Here is a 27,986-nt window from a genome sequence, read left to right as displayed (position 1 = left end):
AGTTTTTCTCGGTTGGTGTGAATCAAAGCATTCAGTCGCTCATGTTGTGGTCAGGGAAATGGGCTGTTGCGTCTGTTAGTCAGACTTGACAACCCAGATTTTTTTTAGGTGCCGTTTTGTCTTTGGCAAAGGGCGAGAAGTCCACTGCAGACAGGCGTGTCGGGGGCGATTCCAGTGACGGCTCGACTCTCTGCGGAGCCCCCATTTCAATAACCCCCACCCATTTTGCTCGGGTGCTTTGGATGGGGGGCAAGCAAAGTACGGCAGGGCGGCCACGGGGTGCTTTTCCCGGTGTCTCGACGGATGACAGCGCAGTGCCGCCCTCGGCTCCCTTTGGGCACTACCGACCGAGTGGCACTATGGGGCTACGCAGCCGCTCAGTGAGTTCAGTGGCTGGGATGGGCATAGAACATAGTCCTGCGGTGCCCTTTGGGTTTTATACCCCCAGAGGAACTGACTCGGACAGGGCGGGAGGGGGGTCTGGCACTAACGCTGCCCATGGTAACGGCTACCAGGAAACAGGCGGCGGGCATCACACGGACGGTATGCTCTATCTGGGATCCCGAGGGTCGTTGGCAGACACCTTGCCCCTGCACATTGCACCCCGGTGGTTTAGCGCCCACAGTGGTAAGTGTCAACACATCCACCTCTGGCTGGCAGCATACATCACATTTATCAGGGCTTACAGAGGGATGAATTGACATTAGGCTAGATGTCATCAGAAAACTTCCCTACCATCTATGGAACTTCATTAATTAATTTGTGAAGTGTGTGTGGCAGGCCAGTAAGTCAGGGTTTATAAAGTGTCTGACCTCTTGTATACCAGGATGTCTCCAATACCTTGTTGTGAGAAATGACGCTAATAAGCCATGTTCCCAAATCTAGCTCAGTCAATTGGCCTATGATTAGAGAGGAGGGAGGGCCCAGCATTATCATCCGCTTACCTCAGACCACAATATGTCTCACTGACTGGGCTTGTCAGGGCCTGAGCTGCAGAAAACTGAGGACACTGGCTCAGGTCCCCAGGCCCTCATTACCAAAGCTCAAACCAGCAGCCCACAGGAGGGAAACAGAAAGTTAGGCATCATCCAGATTGTTTGCCTCCCTTTTTATTGCTAGGTGACCCCTGATATTCATGTTTATGTGACTGAGAAGCTTTCTGTGAGCAAGGCACTGGTCCTGCTTCAGGTACAGAATTTAGCCCTGTTTTCAAAACATGGAGTCTTTCTTTGCTTTCTTCTGTCTACTCTGGTTGGGTTGGGGGGGGGGGGGGGGGGGGGCTAAGAAGGCCTAATGACAGAAAAGATAGTCAATGTATTCAGGTTTCAGATTCACAGGATATTAATGGGGATTGAAAAGTGAAGGCCATGCTAAGTAGACCAATGCCTTACACTGGTCTTTTCTAGACCAACAGTATTAAAGATTTCCAGTAACTCCATTCTAAGCTCCATGTCCATGTCTCTGATAGAGCACGTTTTGAGACAGAGACACCAAATCTTGAATTGTATCAATTTCAAACCCTCCAGTCTGTTGTGGTCACACTCCTATCATAGTATGTAGTATTTTTTTTCTGGATATTTCTTATCTCAGTGGAGCATTTGTCAGACATCTTGTTGCCTTCAATTGATTAGTCAAACTAGAAACAGTACTGGCAGTCTGCAAAGCATTTTAACACACAAAGGCTTGAGTTGCCACCATGGTAGACAGTTCTGCTGCAAAATAAACAATGTAATGACACAAAGTCACATTAGAGCACTCCTATGACAATGGGATATACTGTACTTCTCCAAGGGTTTGATCATTACAAATGGGCAATTCTATGGGAGAAGAATTACACTGGTCCAAGACAGCCCTCATCTCATTATCAAATAATTTCTGGGTAACAATTAACTAACCTACTCTGATTGTTTTCAATTAAAATTGTCAAAAAGAAGAAAAAATGCTTCTTAGGAAATAGCAATTTCTCAAGCAAGAATTTTGCTAGGACTGTCTGGGAGTGGTCTGAGTGGGGAGGCAGGCCATCAAGTCATTATTATAATTTTCACAATTTCACAGTATTATTCCAACCTCGTAGTGTGGAAAAATAAGAAAAATCATGTTTTTGACTGCAGTGGGCCATTAACAAACCATACAACTTTATTCACAGGGACTGCTTTTAAACATTTCCACTGAAAATGTTTCAAAAACGGATTTACAGGATGAACTGTGCAGATACGTTTAGTAACAGAATAAAGCTGTGTTACCAATTAATTATGTTACCAAACTTTGCACAGTTTTTCCAGTGAATTATTATTTTTTACTGTGTAAATTGTTCAAAATAGTCATTTTGCATAGAGTTGTATGGTTTGTTAAACTTTGAAATCAATGTTTTTTGTTTGGCATACGTTTTAAATGGAAATATCTGAGTCTCAGCGTAATTCCGTTACAGTGGAATTGCCCAAATATCACAGAGGCCTCTGATCTTTACCAACTGGACTGTTTTGGCCTGTCCTTTTCCTCAGCCTCCGTGATACTGCATTGACACTCTATCAATAGTGTATGACAGTGCCGTGGCCAGAAATTAATTTTGTGGGTGGGCCAGCGGAAACTTGGGTGGACCAAAAACAGAACAGCTAACTTCCTGCATGACAAATAATGTCCCGTTTGGACCACTGACAAGTAAATTGTTTTTTGTTGTTGTTGCTCAATCTGATTGGTTGGGCCTGGCTTCCAGTGTGTGGGCCCAGGCCCACCCAGGCCCTCCGTGCCTACGTGGCTGGTGTATGACTGCCTGATAAGCTTGGTCCTGACAGGAAACCTCCTTCTGATAGTCAACTGTTTGATCTAGATGCAAGCAGTGAACAACACTGAGACAATTCTCCCTCCACTGAGGCAGTTCCTAAACAGAGTCCTATCTGCATTGCCACTTAGTGAGTTGTTCACCCACTGTTGTTGTTATGCACTTTCAGATGAAAGACCCTTTAACAATGGTCTGTGTAATATCTCTCCTGTGTTAGACCCACCGTGTTCAGTCACCTGTCACAGAGATAAGTAATCACTCACTCACCGATGTGAATGTAAACTGAGCAGAGCAATGACTGAACTCTCTTTTAGCGGAAGCCAATGTAATTGTTCTCAGATTAGAGCCATAAGCAATCATGCACTTGTGTGCACCGCCATTTTAATTGAAACGTAAATAATGACAACGATAACACACACACATGAACACACGCACTACTGTAGACACACACACACACACTGTTGTGGCTGGGTTTTAGTGGCAAGTCTTTTTGGAATGATGGGATTGTGGAACATATATGCTAAACTGTCTGGCAGTGGGATTCAACAATATAGGTCACTCATTTTATTTATGTTTTCCCATCCCCTCATACACTGTCTCTCTCCCTTCTCCCAATAGCTCAGCACAGTGTATACAGAGGAAGAGGGACACACACACAGTCTACACTGGATTGCTGAGAGAGGATTTCTGTTGCTGTGACAACCATGTTGCTTGTCACTGCTGTTTTCAAGATGCACACTTGCTTGCTCCTTGCTATCCCCACAATATCCTCACACACTTGTTTCCTCAAGAGACAGAGGGCCAGGAAGGGAGAGAGGGATAGAGGGAGAAAGGAAGAGACTTAGGTAAGGTGAGAGGGGGAGAAAGGGACTGAGGTAAGGTGAGAGACGGACAAAGGAAGAGCCTGAAGTAAGGCGAGAGCGGGATAGAGGGAGAGAGGAAGAGACTGAGGTAAGGTGAGAGGGAGAAAGGAAGAGACTGAGGTGAGAGGGATAGAGGAAGAGACAGGTGAGGGAGAGAGGGAGAAAGGAAGAGACTGAGGTAAGGCGAGAAAGGAAGAGACCGAGGTAAGGTGAGAGCGGGAGAGAGGGATAGAGGCTTGACAAGTTCCTCTAACAGACTTTCTGTCACCAGTGTTTCACAGCCAGTCTGTTATTGAGTGACAGCCGACAGACCTTTCTAATAAAAGGACACCACAAATGGACGGAGCTAAGGCAGTGACGACCGTTGCCGTGGTGTAGGGACTATATCCTGTCATCACACAGCAGAGACTTTCTTAAGATAAACCTTTGACATCAGTAGCAGGGGGCAATGGCTCCTGTCAATCAACTACACTGATAATGGCAATGGCTAGCAAGCATCACTGATCACCGGATGCTTTCTATATTATTAAGCATCACAAACCTAAATCACATTGTTTCTCACCACAGCATAACAGCCCATTCTGTCTTATTCGCTATGTAATGATACCCCTTTCTCCCCGACACAATACACACCAGTGCCATTACACACCTCCCTCCTACCCATACTCTACCCCCGTCTCACCTGTATCTAAGGCCACATTACTTCCTGCAATCAAAGAGTTTAGCTAAAACAACAATAGGTCAGTATGTCAGCTCTCACGGCCCCCTCCTCCCCCTTTCCCTCTCCAAGTCTTTGACTCTCTCATTCAGCTGTTTCCATGGAAACTGCTGTTCTTTCCGGTAAGGTAAAGAGTTGTCTGAGTTGGGTTTGAGTTGGATGTGATGTAATCAAATGGCTACTATCCATGTATGGGCATAATGTCCTGTATTCTGAACATAATGTCCTGTATTCTGAACATAATGTCCTGTATTCTGGACTAAACAGGTCTCTAGACACACTCATACACTCCTCATTTAGTACCATCATTAGAGGGACAACCAGCCCAGACACGTGGAAAGAAGATATACACAAACAAACAAGGTCACTCATTTAATAAGATAATCTATGTTGTCTTGTCTACTCTAATGACCTGTGTAGACAGTAAACAAGCTATGTCCTTGACTTGACAGAGAGAGGGCTTGAAATAGCAAGGTGTTTGCTCTCCTCAGAGACAGAGGCTTTCTGGACAGCAGGCCGGGCAGGGTATTACAAGGAGCTAGCTGTCACCTTGCCTGCTAGAGGGAGACAGACTTCCCATCGGTACCTTTTTTAATGGTGTCTTATCCCCTCTCTCTGGTTGCATCCCAAACAGCACCCTATTCCCTATATAGTGCACTACTTTTGACCAGGCGCATCCAAAATGGCACTCTATTCCCTATATAGTGCACTACTTTTGTAGAATCTTATGTAGGATCTTCATTTGATCACCCTGTTGCAGGAGAACTTTTCTGCAATGCAGGAAATGTAAAACCTGTAGTATATTTGAAGTTTGATTTCCACTTTGTCATTTCAGACTTGATTTTCCCTTTTAAAAAAATGTAGCAACCCCTACAAAAATGTCCATTAATTATAATCCACATAATTCAAATTTCCTGTTACCGCAGGATGATTTTCCTGCTGTAGCAAACTGGCTCAAATTTAAGATCCTACATCTGTATAAGGAATAGGGTGCTATTTGGGATGTGCACTCTGTTTGTCTGCTACTGTACCTCGGCTCTGTTCATAATGCTACTCCTGAACCTCTGTGCTGTGTCACTGTGTTTGTCTGGCTGGCTAACACAACTCCCCTGCTCCTCTCTTCCCTCCATCTCTCCCTCTACATGATTCTCTGAGCAAAGACGGATTCGGTCGAATGTCATTTTGAAAACATCAAGAATGTAGGGAGAGATCTAGTCAGGAGAGTTTATTTTGTGTTTGTGTTCATAAAATTTCACCAATGAACCAAGGGAATGCTATTAAAATATGAATCTAAATATTGATATTGTGACTTTAAAATCCAATGATCTGCTCCTGAGGTGGTCTTCTTGCTGTGAATACTCCCTTTAGATAGTGTTTATGGAATGATTAAGGGAACAGGTGGGTAGGCATCCTTGCATTTTAACCCACTGAAACTTACTTCTTACTTTGTTCTAATAATACATGTTGTTTAATGATATTCTGATCTATATAAACCATCATGTATTAAGGACATTGAGACTTGTCCCAATGCCACTCCTGCGTTGTCTTGGCTGTGTGCTTAGGGTCGTTGTCCTGTTTGAAGGTGAAACTTCGCTCCAGTCTAAGGTCCTGAGCGCTCTGGAGCAGGTTATCATCAAGGATCTCTCTGTACTTTGCTCCGTTTATCTTTCCCGCAATCCTGATTAGTCTCCCAGTCCCTGCCGCTGAAAACATCCCCACAGCATGATGCTATCACCACCATGCTTCACCGTAGGGATGGTGCCAGGTTTCCTCCAGATGTGACGCTTGGCATTCATCTTGGTTTCATCAGACCAGAGAATTTTGTTTTTTCATTGTCTGAGAGTCCTTTAGGTGCCTTTTGGCAAACTCCAAGTGGGCTGTCATGTGCGTTTTTACTGAGGAGTGGCTTCCGTCTGGCCATTCTACCATAAAGGCCTGATTGGTGGAGTGCTGCAGAGATGGTAACCTTCCTTCTGGAAGGTTATAGCATCTCCACAGAGGAACTATGGAGCTCTGTCAGCGTGACCATTGGGTTCTTGGTCACCTCCCTTCTCCCCCGATTGCTCTGTTTGGCCGGGCGGCCAGCTTTAGGAAGAGTCTTGGTGGTTCCAAACTTCTTCCGTTTAAGAATGATGGAGGCCGCTGTGTTTATGGGGACCTTCAATGCTGCAGAATTGTTTTGGTACCCTTCCCCAGATCTGTGCCTAGACACACTCCTGTTTTGGAGCTCTATGGACAATTCCTTTGACCTCATGGCTTGGGTTTTGCACTGTCAACTGTGGGACCTTATATAGGCAGGTGTGTGCCTTTCTAAATCATGTCCAATCAATTGAATTTACCACAAGTGGACTCCAATCAAGTTATAGAAACATCTCAAGGATGATCAATGGAAACAGGATGCACCTGAGCTTCATTTTGAGTGTCATAGCAAAGGGTCTGAATACCTATGTAAATAAGGTATAAAAAAAATAAAAAAATAAAAAAAATACATTTGCTTTAATTTTAAAAACCTGTCTTCGCTTTGTCATTATGGAGTATTGTGTGGAGTGATGAGGATTACATTTTTTAAAATCTATTTTAGAATAAGGCTGTAACGTAACAATGTGGAAAAAGGCAAGGGGTCTGAATACTTAACGATTGCATTGTATAATTTATGCAGAATGCTTGAGGCGATGACAGGATTGTTTTAAGTAGAGATTAATGATTCATGAAGTGTTCAGATTCATGATTGCTTTAAAATCAATACAAGTTCAAGGTAGAAGCCAAACATTTGTCTAAATGAATTGCTACAATTAATTAAAATAGTGTGTTGGCTTTGGGTGAGTGTGTCATGATGGTCTTCAGAACATCTGGAAACTGAACATGTATACTTTATTAATTCAAAACCAGATCTTTCCAAGTTAGTGTTCATCTGGCTCACAGTTTTGGCCTGTGGAGGCAGGGCCGGTTCCAGGCATAAGTGGTTGCTAGGAGGCCCCCAAGTGAAAAAAATAAAATAATAAACAGTACACGGAACAAAAATATATAAACGCAACATGTAAAGTGTTGGTCCCATGTTTCATGAGCTGAAATAAAAGATCCCTGAAATTTTCCATACGCACAAAAGCTTATTTCTCTCAAATCTTTGTTAGTGAGCATTTTTTATTTGCCAAGATAGTCCATCCACCTGACAAGTGTGGCATATCAAGAAGCTGATTAAACAGCATGATCATTACATAGGCGCAGCTTGTGCTGGGGACAGTAAAAGGCCACTCTAAAATGTGCACTTATGTCACACAACACAATGCCACAAGTTTTGAGGGAGCGTGTAATTGACATGCTGACTGCAGGAATGTTCACCAGAGCTGTTGCCAGAGAATTTAAGGTTAATTTCTCTACCTTAAGCTGCTTCCAACATAATTTTAAAGAATTTGGCAGTATGTCCAACCGGCCTCACGACCCCAGACCACGTATAACCACGTCAGCCCAGGACCTCCACATCCGGCTTCTTCACCTCCAGGATCTTCTGAGACCAGCCACCTGGACAGCTGATGAAACTGGGGCTTGCACAAATAATTTCTGCACAAATTGTCTCAGAGAAGCTCATCTGTGTGCTTGTCGACCTCACCAGGGTCTTGACCTGACTGCAGTTTGGCGTCGTAACCCACTTCAGTGGGCAAATGCTTACCTTCGATGGCCACTGGCACGCTGGAGAAGTTTGTTCTTCACGGATGAATCACTGTTTCAACTGTACTGGGCAGATTGCAGAGCGTGTACGGCGTTGTGTGGGCGAGCGGTTTGCTGATGTCAATGTTGTGAACAGGGGTTATGGTATTGGCAGGCATAAGCCATGGACAACAAACACAATTGCATTTTATCAATGGCAATTTGAATGCACAGAGATACAGTGACGAGATCCTGAGGCCCAGTGTCATGCCATTCATCCGCCTCCATCACCTCATATTTCAGCATGACAATGCACGGCCCCATGTCGCAAGGAACTGTACACAATTCCTGGAAGCTGAACATGTCCCAGTTCTTCCATGGCCTGCATACTTACCAGACATGTCACCCATTTGAGCCTGTTTGGCATGCTCTGGATCAACGTGTACGACATCCTGTTCCAGTTCCCGCCATTATCCAGCAACGTCTCACAGCCATTGAAGAGGAGTGTGACAACATTCCACAGGCCACAATTGACAGCCTGATCAACTCTATGCGAAGGTGTGTCACGCTGCAAGAGGCAAATGGTGGTCACACCAGATACAGACTGGTGTTCTGATCCACACCCTACCTTTTATTTAAGGTATCTGTGACCAACTAAATGTCCTGTCTCTGAGCCCGCCTGCCTTGACCCTGAGCCTGCCTGCTGTCCTGTACCTTTGTCCCACTACTCTGGATTATCGACCCCTGCCTGCCTTGACCTGTCGTTTGCCTGCTCCTGTTGCTGTAATAAATATTGTTACTTCAACACAGTTTGCATTTGGGTCTTACCTGAAACCGGATACTGTATCTGTATTCCCAGTCGTGAAATCGACTGGGAATACCATAGACTGATACCATAGATTGATATTATTTTTCTTGGCTTTTAATTTTTTTTTAGGAACTCAGTTGGGGTCTCAACTTACTATTGAGAGTAAGAATAGTAGAATACACCAAGTGCAATTTATACATTTAGTTGTGCATTAGCAGTTTTTCTCGTTATGTCAGTCACTGACAGTCACTCAATTAGCCATGTCGGCTAAAAATATCTGGATTGATAGTTAGTCTAGCCAGCTATCTAAACTTGTAGTAATCATGGCCGAATATAGACCGGGCATGCAGGGATACCCACCGGGCACATGCCCAGGGGCCCTGACCTCCAGGGGTCCCCATTTGATTTTGTTAGTCACTCTCACTCAGATATCATATTAACATGGCATAAGTCATGGGGAAATGTGTAGAATTGCTGAGATTTAGCTTTAAAATGGCAAAAATCTCTCTCAATCCCATGGAAAAATAGGTAGATTTGCAGGAAATTAGCTATAAAAGTACACATTTTGTCTCTGCCCTAGAATTGCATGACATTTTTTATAAAACTGCAACATGTTCTCTACGCCCCATGACAATGTGTAGAATTGCAGGAAATTAACTTTAAAACTTTACAGTTTTCTCTCCACCGTCAAGAGGGGGGCACTAAAATGTTTTACTGCGAAGTGTGGGGCCCCCCAACCAAATCGCACTTATGGCCCCCAAAAGACCCATGTGGAGGAAATGATTCTGAGGTATTTTAACTGTGCTTATGCAGTGATGTTTGTGCCACATGAGTGAAATATTGTGTCAGATGCATGACCTTGCCTTACCATCAGCAGTTCACTGTTATTTGCAAATAGCATTTATCCAAAACCTTTTTCTGTGTTTTTCGGTCTTCCGTTTCAACCGGGCCTAGAGCCTAGATATTTATGTGAAGGTTGAATACACTTGTTACAACAATATATTGATTCAGTCGGAGTGTGGTTTCCAAAACAATTAATTTAACCGTTAATTTGATCTAAACTCATTTAGGGGGCTGATCCTATCTACTTCTTTTTTTGTTTGGTGGTTTAAGTGATCCATTTCTTATGCCTAATGTTTACAATTTAGTCTTAAATCACAGTAATTAACATTTGAAGTGCTTCTTCAGAAGGGTAAATGCAGTTTGACATCATCTAAAAGGAGATGGTGTTTCTTCTCTCACACACAGGGAGAGGAGGGGTTAGGTATCGAGAGGGTAATGATCCTGAGGAAGGAAGCTATCGTAATGCTGGTGGCCAGTCATGGACATTTTATGAGCTTCTGAGACATAGGTATTTTTGTAAGGTTTTGAATTCTTTATCATTGACGATGGGGCTGGACTGCAGCGGTATCATGAAAAATGCATGAAGCAGAGATTGAGTCAGTCGGCTCGGCTTGAGAAATGTGTCGGCTTTGTCGAGAGGCGCCTTGGGACACTTTAACAGAAGCGCAGTGTGACGGCTCTATTTCACCTACAGAAACATGGGGGCAGCACGCTGGTCAGCTTGGGTTAGCATGCCCACTCCATAGTTACTTTAACAATGGCTTGATATCTATACAGTTGTGTGACAACATCTGTACTCTACATTGTTCAGGGTAAGTATACAGTGGCTGTACTATTACCAAGTAAGAATATCAAACCAAATACAATTTTAGTTGTCACATGCTTCGCAAACAACAGGTAGATTAACAGTGAAGTGCTTCCGGGTCCTTCCCAACAATGCAGAGAGAAGAAAAACAGAAATAATAGAAAAATAATAACACAAGGAATAAATACACAATGAGTAACGATAACTTGGCTATATACACGGGGTACCAGTACCAAGTTGATGTGCAGCGCTATGAGGTAATTAAGGTAGATATGTACATATACCACAGGAGATTGGTGTCACCTTAATTGGGGTGGACGAACTCATGGTAATGGTTGGAGTGGAATGGTATCAAATACATCGATGCTATTCCATTCGCTCCGTTCCGGCCATTATTATAAGCCGCCCTTCCCTCAGCAGCCTCCTGTGGCATATAATGTAGGCAGCGATAAAGTGACTAGGCAACAGGATAGATAATAAACAGTAACAGCAGCGTATGTGATAAGTCAAAATAGTTAGTGCCAAAAGGGTCTAGCAGTCTTATGGCTTGGGGGAAGAAGTTGTTCAGGGTCCTGTCGGTTCCAGATTTAGTGCACCGACCCGCGTACCGTGCAGTAGCAGAGAGAACAGTCTATGACTTGGATGGCTGGAGTCTTTGACAATGTTTAGGGCCTTCCTCTGACACCGCCTGATGTAGAGGTCCTGGTTTGCAGAGAGCTTGGCCCAGTGATGTACTGGGCCGTGCGCACTACCCTCTGTAGCGCCTTGCCAAGCATTTGCCATACCAAGCGGTGATGCAGCCAGTCAAGATGCTCTCAATGGTGCAGCTGTAGAACCTTTTGAAGATCTGAGGGCCCGTGCTGAATCTTTTCAGCCTCCTGAAGGGAAAGAGGCATTGTCGTGCCCTCTTCACGACTGTGTTGGTGTGTCTGGACCATGATAATTCATTAGTGATGTGGACACAGAGGAACTTCAAGCTCTTGACATGCTCCACTACAGACCCGTGGACGGGGGCGTACTCGGCAATCCATTTCCTGTAGTCCACGATCAGCTCCTTTGTCTTGCGGACGTTGAGGGAGAGAGGTTGTTGTCCTGGCACCACAATGCCAGGTCTCTGACCTCCCTGTAGGCTGTCTCATTGTCGTTGGTGATCAGGCCTACCACTGTGGTGTTAATGATGGTGTTGGAGTCGTGCACGGCCACGCAGTCGTGGGTGAACAGGGAGTATAGGAGGGGACTAAGCACGCACCCCTGAGGGGCCCCAGTGTTGAGGATAAGCGTGGCGCATGGGTTGTTCCCTAACCTTACCAACTCCCGTCAGGAAGTCCATGATCCAGTTGCAGAGGGAAGTGTTTAATCCCAGGGTCCTTAATTTAGTGATGGGCTCCCGAGTGGCGCAGCGGTCTAAGGCACTGCATCTCAGTGCTAGAGGCGTCACTACAGACACCCTGGTTTGAATCCAGGCTGTATCACAACCGGCCAGGATTGGGAGTCGCATAGTGTGGCGCACAATTGGTCCAGCGTCGTCCGGGTTTGGCCAGTGTAGGCCGTCATTGTAAATAAGAATTTGTTCTTAACTGACTTGCCTAGTAAAATAAAATAAAAAAAATAGCTTGGAGGGCGCTATGGTGTTGAATGCTGAGATGTAGTCAATGAACAGCATTCTCACGTAGGTGTTCCTTTTGTCCAGGTGGGAAAGGGCAGTGTGGAGTGCAATAGAGATTGTCATCTCTGGACGTGTTGGGGCGGTATGTGAATTGGAGTTGATCCAGGGTTTCTGGAATGATGGTGTTGATGTGAGCTATGACCAACCTTTCAAAGCATTTCATGGCTACAGATGTGAGTGCTATGGGGCGATAGTCATTTAGACAGGTTACATTGGTGTTCTTGGGCACAGGGACTATGGTGGTCTGCTTGTAATGTGTAGGTATTACAGACTGAGTCAGGAAGATGTTGGAAATGTCAGTGAAGACACTTGTCAGCTGGTCAGTGCATGCTCTAAGTACGCCTCCTGGTAATCCATCTGGCCCTGCGTCCTTGTGAATTTAACCTGTTTAAAGGTCTCACTTACATTGGCCATGGAGAGCGTGATCACACATAATAAATCTGTTATGGTGTGGTGGTTAGTCTTAGTTTCATGTAGGTACATTTTATTGTGTTGATTATTTGTGTTTTCTCTGCCAGTATGAAGTATGTCTTGTACGTGTGGTTTGATGAAGGGCCAGCTCTGTGTTCATGACACACACTGTGTTCACTGTAGGGAATATCTTTGTTTGCTTATGTTTTGATGCAGTCTTGTGATTTTCTTTTGCCCCTATTTGACGTCACAGTAGAGTGCTATTTCTCAGTTACAGTATGTTCTCAGAGGCTGATGTCGCCTCAGTGGATGGACACACACACACACACACACACACACACACACACACACACACACACACACACACACACACTTCTATTCAGTGAGAGAAAATGGGCGAAAGTCTGAACAAGATAGGGAAGGGTAAATTAGCATTGTTTCCATTCCACGATGAGGGTAAAAGGTCCACAGTGTTGTCAAGTGAACTCTGTTTGAACACTTCTTTGATCATTGGAATGGTCATAGAGATGCTGCCATATAATGTCTGCTTTGCCATTTACAGATAGGGCCTCTCTGGCCTCTTGCCTTCTGGGAGGTGATTCATGGGCTTTCTCAGTCCATCAGATCCATCCAACCTCTGCAGAGCATCTCTCTTATAAAGTCCTCCTGTACCTCCTCCTTTTTTCCTCAAATTTCTTCCATCCCTCTCTCCGTCTGTCCCTAAGGAGGGGCTGAAAATAGCAGCCAGGGGAAAATTGGGTCAGCTGCCGTGGGGGGCTGGTGGGTGGGGGGACGGCCCTGGTTTACTGACTACATTTACTTCCCTTCTTAGTTTCTCCCTACCTCTGTCTATCAATCCCACCTTCATCCCTTTGTCATACTTATCTTCCAAGCTACTCCATAGACCTCTACAGCTTGTCTTCATCTCTCCAACTCTTCTCCCGACTGTGCTGGTCCGTCTGCTTAATGCTTTATGCTCTCTAGGTAAATCCCAGACAGACTCATAGAAACCAGACAAGCCTCAAAGAAAGAGTTTAGACCCTGACTTAACACTAAACACACATTCCGGTGCGTGAGCGTGGCGTAGCGGTAGTGCTGCAGTCTCCCAAGCACATATTGTCCATGGGCAATACGGTTACAAATCCCACTACTGACACATTTATGCTGTCCTTTCCTCTACTGAATAAAGAGAAAATACGGAAGGACACATTCTGCCCACTGCTGTCCCAGCGGCACATATATATATATATATATACCATTTCTAAAACATTACATGAATAACTAACTAGTAATGAAGAATAACTCGGTCATATGCTACCAGTATAAATGAATAGCAACATCTTCATGAGTGCATAGTTATAATTGTACCAAAAGCACGCTGATTTTGGCACGGCTGAGCTCATTTCTGGCCATGCACACACAGCACAGCGTGGTCCCTGTACTGAGTGGTTTCATGGCCAACGTGATAATGGCCTGCTATTGTGCATTAAAACACTGGCAAGTCCAGCCCAGCGCTGTAGGATCTGGCATGGTAACTGTGTAAATAAATGTAAAGAGTTTGGTGCAGCAGCCAGCTAAACACTACTGGGTTGCGTCCCAAATGAGACCCTATATTCCAAAGTCGTGGGGAAAGGGTGCCATTTGAGACACTGCCCTGGTGTCTGTTTTATGGTTGCTGTGTACATTTTAAAGTGTTGGGTGCAGCCAGCTGAACACTACTAGTGTCTGTGTTTAAGCAGTATTGAGAGCTCATGATGCAAAACTCAACCCGTGGCTGGATAGAGAGCGACGCCAGGAATTGATGTAATCTCCTGTTATGTGCTTTGCTAATGCTGTTGTATGCACAAAGCTGAAACCAAACATCGTAAGGGAGATAGCTAAAATAGGGCTTTGCAGTAAGTCATGTCTGCTATTTGGGATGGGATATACAGTATGTGATTAATGACTCACTCTATGTGCCAGATTTGTATCAACACAGTTTGAAAAAGAGTTTAGTTTATTAGTCAGGGACAACATACTGTATATCTCACCAGATTTTGCAACACAGCTCATTTCCATCTGCAGTCCCTTTCCATATGCAGGTAAACATTCAACGTTTTTAAGGATGATAATTGTTGTATTACATGATTAATAGGGGACAGGTCTGTATCACATTGTCATGCAAAGGGGACTGACTAGAAAAGACAGACAGTGATTCAGTGTGACTCTACATGGTTGATGCCAATGTTTGTGGTGCCCCTATTTTAGTTTGGAACATTGGTTTGTAATAATCTAAGATAATTTGTTTCACTTATTCACTGTTGTAAATTGGATGGTTGCTTTGAGCGCCAGTGTAACGTGTGTGTGTGTGTGTATACTAAGGTCTAACCTCGTTCTCCACAGGGTTCAAGTGTCCTGTCTGCTCCAAGTCTGTGGCGTCCAATGAGATGGAGGTGCACTTCATCATGTGTCTAAGCAAGCCCCGCCTGTCCTATAATGGTGAGACACACTTCCTCTACCTCTCCCCAGACCCTATATCCTGCTCTTGATCTCTTCTTCTCTCCCCTCTTGTTCGTCACTTTTCCTCCTCTGAATCTTTGCATTCTTCTCATTATCCCTCTGTCTCTCTCTTGCGCACGTAGCCTCTCATCCCCGTCTCCCATGATGCTCTCTCCCCCCTATCTCTTACTATGTCAATGTTGGCTGTGACTGTGGGAATGTAGACGTGAACTTTATATGAGCCGTCTCTCTAGCACCAGAGCTGGGGGGTCACGGCGAGTGTTATTCCCTCCATCGATTCTCTCCATATTACTACTGTCTGTCTGTGGACAGAGAGTTCAGGATTGTCCAATGCAGATTGTAGCCATAGAAATAGAATTAGAATCCTGTATTTCTATATCAATGGCTTGAGCTGCTTGTACTTAAGTAATCACAGTATCTAAACAAGAAAAACCTGATCTTCATGCGCCATACAGTAGCGACACACAGAGATAGTGTATGTATGCCATTAGCTCTGTAATTGGTTTTGGTTCATGTGTAATCAGTATGCTCAGATTGTAGGAGAGACAGTTAAATGTTCAGAGTGTCAGCTAAGCACATAGCTAAGCCAGGTATATGTTCCGAGTCGATTCAGGTATACAATCAGCTTTCCCTGGGCATTATGGGTCCTTGTCTGCTGTTCTTTTCCCGTGACCATGTGTGCCGGCTTGGCTCCAGGTTGTTTGATTGACAGCGTGACTTGCTGAGATGGCTGCCTGCAGCCTTGGTCACCCCTGTGATTGACTGACTGCTACCTGTTTGAGTGACCGCTTTCCGTTCCGGTCTGGGGCTGAAGGTGACCCTGTGGGCTACGTGTCACGTATGACCAGTCTGCTTTCTCGGGCTCATTTAAAGCCAGGTCTGTCAGGACGGAGAGGGAGAAGTAGATAGATGAGGGGCTGAAAAGGAATGGGGGTAGAAAAAGATTGAGATTGTAATTTTTATTAGGATCCCCATTCGCTAACGCCGTAACGCTGGCTAATCTTCCTGGGTCCAACACCAATTAATAAGACAATACAAACAATCACATTCAAGACTTCTCAGTCATTCAACAAGTAGACAATACAGATCATTAAAATACCTGACATGAACATATTTAACATTCAGTTGATGCTTTCTATTTGCTGTCCAGTCATATGGTCTATCGCATTAGATGTTCTTTTATTTTTTTGCCTGAGAAATATGGATTGGTAAATTGTTCCATTCAGCTATGGCTCTATATAAAACTGTAGATTTAAGGCGATTTCTCCTTGGCTTGGGTTGTTTTAGCTGCCCTGAATTTGCCTGTCTGGTTTGGTGGTTATGTGTGTTGCTAGTATGTACTAACTGGACTGAAAAATACTTAAATGTAATATAACATTCCTAAAGAAAATCAGAAGACTAGATAGTAATTTGTTTTTAACATGAAGCAATGAGAGATTCTGATGCATTTGGATAATATTCATACGGATAGAGCAATGAAGAGGTAATCTACCAGCCCTGTTTTGAACCTTTTGAGCTTTTTTATATCTTTCTTTGCTGCAGATGACCATTTAACTGGACAGTACTCTAAGTGTGATAGGACCAAGGTTTGAATCACCTGATTCAGTGTGCTAGATGTTACATACTCTGAACATTTTCTTGTGACAGCAATTCCCTTACCCATCTTAACAAAAATATTATCTATGTCATGATAAAGCTGCGTCCAACATGGCGCCTAGTAGTTTCGTTTTTTTCACTTGCTGTACAAGCGTTCTATTCATCGACAAATTCAATTGGGGATCATCAGCAAGCATATATCTTGAACCAAATACGATACATTTAGTTTTAGAAATGTTCAACACCAATTTGTTCGTATCAACCCATTCAGACACCATTCTTAGTTCACTGCTCAGTACATCTGTTAGCTCATTACATTCTGATGCTGCGCTATACATTGTAGAGTCATCAGCATACATGACCACTCTTACTTTGCTCATTACTGAAGGTAATGAGAAGTGGGCCTAGGGAACTTCCTTGAGGAACACCACAGTGTATATATTTACTGTTTGAAAAGCTACCATTAAAGAACAATTTTTGCCTTCTCCTGGATAGATAGCTTTCCATCCAGGATAGAGCTGCAGACTTAAAACCATAACATTTGAGTTTACCTAGTAACAGTTCATGATCAATTACATCAAAAGCAGCACTGAAATCTAGCAACACCAACTAACTTCCTGTCATCCATACTCTTTAACCAATAATCTGTCATTTGTGCTAAGGCCGTACTCGTAGAATGCCCTTCTTTGTATACATGCTGGAAACCCGTTATCAGACCATTACATGAGAAATAATCCTTATTTGTACAGATACAATTTTTTCCCAATAATTTACTTAACTCAGGCAGCGAACTTATAGGACTATTAGGACCAGTGAATGCAGATTTTTTATCCTTAGGTAGTGGAATAACCTTTGACTCTTTCCAGACTTCTGGGCACACCCACTACATCAAGCACTTATTCAAAATATAAGAGATTGGGGTAGATGTATGGCTAGCTGTAGCTCTAAGCAATTTGTCGTCAAGATGATCTGTACCAGGCGACTTGTCATCCGAAAGAGACAACAGCATCCTTTCTAACTCTTCCCTTTCTACTTGATGAAATTTGATACAATATTTTATAAGGGTATATGCCACTGATCCATCAGTTGGAATCATAGCATTCCTCAACTTGTCCACTTTGCCTGTAAAATATTAATTAAAGTAGTTTGCGATGTCATGTGGTTTTATAATAAATATACACTCTAATTCAACAAAAAAGGCGGACATGCTCGAATTCCTACCCATAATAGTGTTCAACGTTCCCAACAGCTTTTTCCCATCACCCTTCATCAATTTTGTGCTGATTGAATCCCTTCTTCTTTCCTTTGTTTAGCTTGGTCACAAGATTTCTTAATTTACAATAACTTTGCTTATCAAACAGTGCCAGATTTATCTGCTACTTTTTTGGCATCATAACGTTGAATCATTAAATTTCTCAGCTCATCATCAATCCATGGGGCACCGTTTGGCATTTTCTTAAAGGGGCGTGCTTATCAACTATACTCATAAATGATTTCTTAAACTTAAGTGACATTTCAGGATCATCCTTACTACACACTTCTAACCATTTCACATTCTTAATCTCATCCACAAATGAGTCCTGATTGAACCCTCTGTAGGACCTGCGGTAGATTATCTTAGGGCCAGCCTTTGGTATTTTAGCTTTCCTAGTGAGTGCAACCAAGTTATGATCACTGCAACCTAGTGCCACTGATACAATTTTCAGCCATGTTAGTAAAAATGTGATCGATACAAGTTGATGATGTGATACCGGACCTATTAATGAACGTTCTGGTTTGTAATGTCATAACTTGGGTCAGGTTACATATGGTTGAAGTCGGAAGTTTACATACACTTAGGTTGGAGTCATTCAAACTCATTTTTCAACCACTCCACAAATTTCTTGTTAACAAACTAGTTTTGGCAAGTCGGTTAGGACATCTACTTTGTGCATGACAATGTCATTTTTCCAACAATTGTTTACAGACAGATTATTTCACTTATAATTCACTGTATCACAATTCCAGTGGGTCAGAAGTTTACATACACTAAGTTGACTGTGCCTTTAAACAGCTTGGAAAATTCCAGAAAATGATGTCATGGTTTTAGAAGCTTCTGATAGGCTAATTGACATAATTTGAGACAATTGGAGGTGTACCTGTGGATGTATTTCAAGGCCTACCTTCAAACTCAGTGCCTCTTTGCTTGACATCATGGGAAAAGCAAAAGAAATCATCCAAGACCTCATAAAAAAAATTGTAGACCTCCACAAGTCTGGTTCATCCTTGGGAGCAATTTCCAAACGCCTGAAGGTACCACGTTCATCTGTACAAACAATAGTACGCAAGTATAAACACCATGGGACCATGCAGCCGTCATACCGCTCAGGAAGGAGACGCGTTCTGTTTCCTAGAGATGAACGTAATATGATGCGAAAAGTGCAAATCAATCCCAGAACAACAGCAAAGGACCTTGTGAAGATGCTGGAGGAAACGGGTACAAAAGTATCTATATCCACAGTAAAATGAGTTCTATATTGACATAACCTGAAAGGCCGCTCAGCAAGGAAGATGCCACTGCTCCAAAACCGTCATAAAAAAGCCAGACTACGGTTTGCAACTGCACATGGGGACAAAGATCATACTTTTTGGGGAAATGTCCTCTGGTCTGATGAAACAAAAATGGAACTGTTTGGCCATAATGACCATTTATGTTTGGAGGAAAAATGGGGAGGCTTGCAAGTCGAAGAACACCATCCCAACCGTGAAGCACGGGGGTGGCAGCATCATGTTGTGTGGGTGTTTTGTTGCAGGAGGGACTGGTGCACTTCACAAAACAAATGGCATCATGAGGAGGGGAAATTATGTGGATATATTGAAGCAACATCTCAAGACATCAGTCAGGAAGTTAAAGCTTGGTCGCAAATGTGTCTTCCAAATGGACAATGACCCCAAGTATACTTCCAAAGTTGTGGCAAAATGGCTTAAGGACAACAAAGTCAAGGTATTGGAGTGGCCATCACAAAGCCCTGACCTCAATCCTATAGAAAATTTGTGGGCTGAACTGAAAAAGCGTGTGCGAGCAAGGAGGCCTACAAACCTGACTCAGTTACACCAGCTCTGTCAGGAGGAATGGGCCAAAATTCACCCAACTTAATGTGGGAAGCTTGTGGAAGGCTACCCAAAACGTTTTACCCAAGTTAAACAATTGAAAGGCAATGCTACCAAATACTAATTGAGTGTATGTAAACTTCTGACCCACTGGGAATGTGATGAAATAAACGCTGAAATAAATCATTCTCTCTACTATTATTCTGACATTTCACACACTTAAAATTAAGTGGTGATCCTAACTGACTTAAGAGAGGGAATTTTTACTAGGATTAAATGTCAGGGATTGTGAAAAACTGAGTTTAAATGTATTTGGCTGAGGTGTATGTAAACTTCTGACTTCAACTGTACATTGGCAACAGAAATACGTTTCTTTCTCATTGGACAGTTGGTGCTCAAAAAAAGCAATATTCATATCTCCCCCCCAAAATATATTTTCATCAGATAACTTATCCAACATTTCGCAAATTACATCAATATATTTCACATCAGCACCAGGTGGCCTATAGCAGCCACCAACTAGTTTAGGTTTCAAATGTGGTAAATGCACCTGTACCCATAGAGCCTCTAATCCATTCAACATGAAGTCCTTACGTTGTTTTGCTGGAATATGACTCTGGATGTAAACTGCAACTTCACCCCCATATCTATTTCTGTCCCTCCTGAACATATTGTCTCCATGTATAGAGATCTCAGCATCCTCAAAAGAAGAGTTCATGTGAGTCTCTGTTATTGCCAATACATGAATATTGTTTGACTGGACTAGACAGCATATTTCATGATTTTTGTTCCTTGAACTGCATATATTCAAGTGAGCAATTAACAGACCTTTCTTTGGTAGATGCACAGTATTTATATGTCCAAACATGAATCAGCCGTTGGGATCTGAGAGAGAGATACTCAGTCAATGTGTGTGGAGCTGGAATTACTTGTCTGTTGCTCCTCCTAACTCCTTGAAGGAGGGTGAACAATCAGTTTGTCATACCTCAGATATGCTATGTCACCTCGTTCTCTTGCAGCCTTCATGGCTGGTATTAGTTCTTTTCTTCTTTGACGGACTGCATCTGAGAAATCCTCATTGATGAAGATGAAGGAACCTTTAAGGCGTTTGGCTTTTTCATGGACTGCAAGCTTATCCTTGAACCTGAGGAATTTCACTACAATTGTCCTGGGTCTGGCTCCATTTGCACCACCAGTGCCCCCTGGTTTCCCAGACCGGTGAGCACGTTCCAGCTCTACCTGTTGATCCAGTTGTAGCTCCTCAGAAAACAGCTTTCGAACTTTGTCCTCTGATTCAGCCCATGTCTCACTTTGGCTCTCCTGGATACCATGTATTACAAGATTATTTCTCGTCAATTGTCCATCCAGGTAATCAGCCTACCCAGACATGTTCTGGAGGCCCTCCCTGACTGTGGTGATTTCATTCCGCATAGAGGAACAGTTTCTGGAAAGTGTATCTTCAAGTGTGTCTTCAATACATCCACATCCTTTTGTGTGAACTGAAGGCTTGTTTTAATGTCTTGTACATCTTTAGTCAGGTCGTCCAGCCGTTTGTTGGTAGACTCCATGATCATTTGTATGAAGCTTTTACAGTTATTTTCCTGCTGAAGTATCATTTCCTTTTAGAAAACGTTCTGCTTCTCCAAGAGTTCACGTACCTGTCCAGCAGAGATGTGGTCCTCGTCTTTTTTCGGAGGCATGACAGTAATGATAGTAGGACAAGCACGCTATTCACTCCGTGAAATGAGAGGCGCCAGCAGTAGAAAACTCTGGAAATTGGTGGTCCTAAAACCGAGACACATTGAAGTGCGGTCCTAGCCACAAGGGCTAACCGCTTAGCGTGCTTGGTATCTGGCAATAGTAGCCCAGGTTGCCTGGCTTGATAGTGAGCAGCAAAAGTAGAGCGAAACTGACTGGGATGGATGGAATAGTACAGAGAGTGACTGAGAAGGATGGAAAAGTCTGGAGAGTGATACAGAGATGGCTGATATAGAGTAAGAGGAGAGAGGAGAAATCTCTCCTTTTTTGGGTTGTTTTTCAACTGTCCTGTCAAATTTTATTTCTGACACATTTGCTTTCTCTCCCTCTCTCCCTCTCTATCTCTGTCTGTCTGTTCTCTCTCTCTCTCTCTCCACCCCCCCCCCCCTCTCGCTCTGCAATCCCCTGAGTTAGTGACACATAGGGACAGGACTGCGGCTTATCTTATTTCCCAGAATGCTCTGTGGTCCATTGTCAGTCAGCTGGGCCCGCTGCCTGTCACACATCAGCAGATCTCTCTGCATGGCCAATGTACCTCCACACACACACACACACCCTGTCTGCAGTGGCAGTGATAAATGTGTGTGTCTGTCTGTATTCTTACTGTTTCTGTTTGTGGAGCAGCTAGAGAGTTGTGTGTGTCTATAATAATGACATAGAGGATCCATACAGTGGGTGGGTTGGGTGAGGTGTGGGTATCTGGCCAGCAAGATTGACATTGTGATATTGGTTACTGGTTAGAAATGCCACACATTATTTGTGTGGTTTACCCAGTGGTCTTTAATGGTGCTTATACCTGTGAACTCCTGTCCACCCCAGCCAGTATTGATCCTGATGGGAGATTAACATAGGGGTGGTGACACCCAGCTAATACAGAAATATATAAGTGCATTAATATTGGTCAAAAACAGCGCCGTCCGCCATCAACTGTAAGAGACAGTGTAATATCTTGACGTTATTGAATTATTCATTTTTATTTCAACTCCTTTCCCACTCAGTGTCATTTGCATACAGTATATTGCCAACAGAGATTTGGCATTCTTCCCAAACACATCAAATAGGATTAAAGTACTTTTTCTTTTATGGCTTTCTCAAGCATGGCTTGCTTCCCTGTGTGTCCTCCAGACTAGCAGGCAGCCATCACCTGTGCTGTAAAAGCCAAACTCTTTCTCTCTCCTCTCTCTCTCCAACTCTCCTCTCTCTGCAAGGGCTATATTTAACCACAGGTATTAAAATATCATCATGCAATGTCGTAGCCCAAAAAAGACAGTGGTCAGCTCACGTGGACTGGCTACACCAATCCTTCAATCTCCAACTTACATTTCTACTAAAACGGTGTCACATTCAGTCACTCACTCACGAACACCCCTAGATTCCTAGAAAACACACACGCATACATAAGCATAAAACACAAGACCTAACTAACTTCACACAAATAATAATGCATACCCACAGACACAAATATATAGACATATACAGTATACTGCACTGTACATTGCAGTGTGAACACCTAGACCTAAATCCCCCCCCATGTACACAACATTGCATGCACAAAAACACACACCCTCCTTCCCTCTGGCTGGCTGGCTGGCTGGCTGGCTGGCTGGCTGGCTGGCTGGCATAATGCGAAGAGCCGCTGATGCCATAGCTCCTAAGAGGATAACAAGCTAAGGAGCAGGAGTTGAGGACGGGGGGAGGAGGAGGGGGTGCTTATTGTTCTATCTGCAAGGGTGTGGAAAGGGAACAGCTGTGTATAAATTTACTGAGGACCAGTTTTGGAGATTGAGGATGTTGTGGGAGAGAGGGGGAGGCAGAGGGTTGACGGGACTGAGCAGCTAGCTAAACTAATTTACATTCAGAGCATATGTCTTCTGTCTGTCTCACTCCATCTCACGCTGTCTTCTCCTCCCTTCACCTTAGCTTCCCCACATTCCCTCTCTCATCCCTCCTCCTCCCGCTTCCCTTTGTTCTAATACTGTTTTCACCCAGTGCTCAAACCTAACCAAACATTTCATTAAGGGTCATTTAAAAATATAACCTTCACTTCCTTAAATGCTTTGAATGGACTACCAGAGGTTCAGAGCATCACGTCCACCTCACCATCCCGTTTTATAAACTGGGTAGTTTGGGTCTGTGATGCTGATTGGCTAAAACAGAATGTGTATATCAGACAATATACCATGGGTATGACAAACATACTTGTTTACTGTTCTTTCAATGGCATAGACCAACCAGGTGAAGCGATGATCCTTTATTGATGTCACTTGTTAATTACACTTCAATCAGTGTAGATGAAGGGGGGGGGGGGAGACAGGTTAAAGAAGGATTTTTAAGTCTTGAAACAATTGAGACATGGATTGTGTATGTGTGACATTCAGAGGGTGAATGGGCAAGACAAAGAAAAGTCCCTTTGAATGGGGTATGGTAGTAGGTGCCAGGTGCACCGGTTTGTGTCAAGAACAGCAATGCTGCTGGGTTTTTCAAGCTCAACAGTTTCCCGTGTGTATCAAGAATGGTCCACCACCCAAAGGACATTCAGCCAACTTGACACAACTGTGGAAAGCATTGGAGTCAACATGGACCAGCATCCCGGTGGAAAGCCTTTGATACTCAATATTAGGAAGGTGTTCCTAATGTTTGGTATACTCAGTGTATGTTGGTAACCAGTTTATAAAAGCAATAAGGCACTCCGCTTCACGTTGTGCCTAACAGCCCTTAGCCATGATATATTGGCCATACACCACACCCCCTTGGGCCTTATTGTTTAAGTCTACCCTTTGTTCTAAAACTCCACTCTCACTCAAACAAAACAGTCATGACAAGAAAGATGTGTGTGCGCACACACACACACACACACACACACACACTGGTGTTTCCAGGGAAAGTATTGATTTACTGTAACAGGATGTGGTCTGGTGTCCTACTCTGTTCTGGCACTGTGCAGTGCAGCATTTCCTGTCAAATTTAAACTAGGTTTTACTGGAATCCACAATGTCTTATTCTAAGAACAATGGCTGTTGCAAAATGTGTTTCAGTGACTCACTGTTGGGGTATGAGCTACCGTGTTCTATCCTGCTGATCATTACCTTGCTGAACAAATGGCTGGATGTTTCCTGTAACACACACACACACACACACACACAGTCTTCTGGTTCGTGTACCGTCTGCCTGTGCACAGAGACAGTAACTGTGAGCCATGTTGGGTCTAGAAGCCAAACGATGTGTTGGCTGCATCAGTGAGTTGTGTTAGATACTTTGTATATGCTGTGTGAGATGGTTGTGTCTCTGCCCTTAAAATAGGAGTCGTCCCAAAAGGCGGGTAGGCAGGCGGTCTGCTTATCGGTCTGCTTATCGCTGTATTCCCGCGTGGACAGATTTTGACAACAGTGGACCCTCTTGCTTCGCCTCTTCTTCTCTGGTTGTGTTGGTCCAGACCAGCCTGTGCTCAATGCTGCCCCCTGCTGTTTGTTTTACACAGCAGCAACCAGACCAGGCCTAGTCCTCCCTCTCCTCTGACGCACTGACTGGATGCTCTTCCACCTGAATAGCAGAGTGCACAGCTGCGTTTCTTTTGCTCTGTTCTATTCTGGTGTATCTGTTTTATTGTTGCTTTAGTGGAATAGTCTCCAGTTTTTTACTGAATTTAGTTTTGTTCTTGTGGCAGTGACACACTGCCTTTGTTTTTCATATTTGGTACGATGTGATGTGTCATTGCCACTCACCGTTGTCTTGCTTTGTGTGTGTGTGTGTGTGTGTGTGTGTGTGTGTGTGTGTGTGTGTGTGTGTGTGCCTGCGCCTGATTTCCTGTGTGTGTGTCTGCGTGTCACAGATGACGTGCTAGCAAGGGATGCCGGGGAATGTGTGATCTGTCTGGAGGAGCTGCAGCAAGGAGACACCATCGCCAGACTGCCTTGTCTCTGCATCTATCACAAAAGGTGAGGTACGACTCAGCTCTCAGGCTGCATCTCAAATTACATCATATCCCCTAGATATTGCACTACTTTTGACTAGGGCACATACGGCTCAGGTCAAAAGACATGCACCATAGGGAATAGGGTGCCAGTTGACGAACCCTCTGACTCAACTCCTGGTCCGGACTGTACAGCGCATTCGGAAAGTATTCAGTCAGACTCCTTGACTTTTTCCACATTTTGTTACGTTACAGCCTTATTCTAAAATGTATTAAATTGATGAGGGGGAAAAAAACTATTTCCACACAATAGCCCATAATGTCAAAGCAAAAACAGGTTTTTCAAAAAATTTTGCTAATTGAAAAAAATATATATAATATCACATTTACATAAGTATTCAGAGCCTTTACTCAGTACTTTGTTGAAGCACCTTTGGCAGCATTACAACCTCGAGTCTTCATGGGTATGACGCTACAAGCTTGGCACACCTGTATTTTGGGAGTTTCTTCCATTCTTCTCTGCAGATCCTCTCAAGCTCTGTCAGGTCGGATGGGGAGCGTCACTGCACAGCTATTTTCAGGTCTTTCCAGAGATGTTCGATCGGGTTCAAGTCCAGGCTCAGGCTGGGCCACTCAAGGACTTTCAGACTTGTCCCGAAGCCACTCCTGCGTTGTCTTGGCTGTGTGCTTAGGATCGTTGTCCTGTCCAAAGGTGAACCTTCGCCCTAGTCTGAGGGCCTGAGTGCTCTGGAGCAGATTTTTATCAAGGATCTCTCTGTACTTTGCTCTGTTCATCTTTCTCGATCCTGACTAGTCTACCAGTCCCTACCCCTGAAAAACATCCCCACAGCATGATGCTGCCACCACCATGCTTAACCGTAGGGATGCTGCCACCACCATGCTTAACCGTAGGGATGGTTCCAGGTTTACTCGAGACGTGATGCTTGGCTGCCAGGCCAAAGTGTTCAATCTTGGTTTCATCAGACCAAAGAATCAAATCATTAAAATCCAGACGGAAAATATTTACACAAGAAGCAACCTAATATCACACAGTCAAGAAAGAATAACAGTTACATGTAGTGGAGTTACTTTTAGTCATTTCCATATTAATTCAACATTTACCAATATTTTTTGGGGCAACATCCATATATATGTCATTTTCATTCATGTTATAAACAATTTAGAGTATTTGAGCTGCACTTTAATTTAGCTTGGAGTTGGTACTTTTTGGACTATTCCACAGTATGAGTCATAATAGCGATAACCTAGCTGTCAAACAAGGAAATGGTTCCAATTGTTTTTCTACCATTTATTTTTCCCATAGGGGATTTTAGAAACACTTAAAATAAGGGCTGTGTTTTGTGTAGATTAACCCTGGCGTAATGTTTTTGTTTCTCATGGTCTGAGTCCTTTTGGTGCCTTTTGGCAAACATCAAGTGGGATACCATGTGCCTTTTACTGAGGAATGGCTTCCGTCTGGCCATTCTACCATAAAGGCCTGATTGGTGGAGTGCTGCATAGATGGTTGTCGTTTTGGAAGGTTCTCCCATCTCCACAGAGGAACTCTGGAGCTCTGTCAGAGTGACCATCGGGTTCTTGGTCACCTCCCTTCTCCACCAATTGCTCAGTTTGACCAGGGGCACAGCTCTAGGAAAAGTCTTAGTGGTTCCAAACTTCTTCCATTTAAGAATGATGGAGGCCACCGTGTTCTTGAGGACCTTCAATGCTGCAGAATTTTTTTGGTACCCTTCTCTAGATCTGTGCCTCAACACAATCCTGTCTCGGAGCTCAAGGGACAATTCCTTTGACCTCATGGCTTGATTTTTGCTCTGACATGCACTGTCCAAATCATGTCCAATCAATTGAATTTACCACAGGTGGAATCCAATCGAGTTGTAGAAACATCTCAATGAGGATCAATGGAAACAGGACGCACCTGAGGTCAATTTGTCATAGCAAAGGGTCTGAATACTTATGTAAATAAGGTATTTCTGTTTTTTATTTAAGACAATTACAAAATATTCTAAAACCCTTTTTTCACTTTGTAATTATGGGGTATTGTGTGTAGATTGAGGGAATATTTTTTTAAATTTAAAAATAAGGCTGCAATGTAACAATGTGGAAAAAGTCAAGGGCTCTGAATACGTTCCCAATGTACAGTAAGCACGCAGGCTCACAGGATTACCCAGCCTGAAATGACTCCACTAGATTAATTATACTCAGTGGGGCAATACATTTAGGCCTCAGTGATATACCGTAACTGAGGCCAAAGAGATATGTGCATTCATGTAATGGTTGTGTTTTCTCCTCTCTTCCTCTCCCAGCTGTATAGACTCCTGGTTTGAGATTAATCGGTCCTGCCCTGAGCATCCTTCAGACTGACTGACCTCTGTGCTGCTAGTCCTACTACTCCAAGGTGAGAGCATCCCTTCTCTTCCACACAGGAGACTGGGGACAGGAGATTCTTACAAGAATACTATGATACAAATAGGACACTCACTCAGTGTAACTAGGTAGTAGTAATATGATGAGAACGTACTCTTGAAATAGCTCACTCACTAACATCTACCCTGAGTGTACAAAACATTAAGAACA

General features: G+C 43.6%; 1 protein-coding gene across 1 annotated transcript; it reads left to right on the top strand.

Moving 5' to 3' along the window:
- Positions 1-242: 242 nt before the first annotated feature.
- On the top strand, positions 243-27,773 carry znrf1 (zinc and ring finger 1). The gene is made up of 4 exons (XM_039017955.1): positions 243-627; positions 14,921-15,016; positions 25,311-25,416; positions 27,716-27,773. Exons 1-4 carry the CDS (start codon positions 243-245, stop codon positions 27,771-27,773), a joined length of 645 nt encoding a protein of 214 aa, XP_038873883.1.
- Positions 27,774-27,986: the final 213 nt, after the last annotated feature.

This window comes from Salvelinus namaycush, chromosome 21 (assembly GCF_016432855.1).
Source record: "Salvelinus namaycush isolate Seneca chromosome 21, SaNama_1.0, whole genome shotgun sequence".
Lineage (NCBI taxonomy): Eukaryota > Metazoa > Chordata > Actinopteri > Salmoniformes > Salmonidae > Salvelinus > Salvelinus namaycush.
This window is presented reverse-complemented; position numbering and strand designations above follow the sequence as displayed.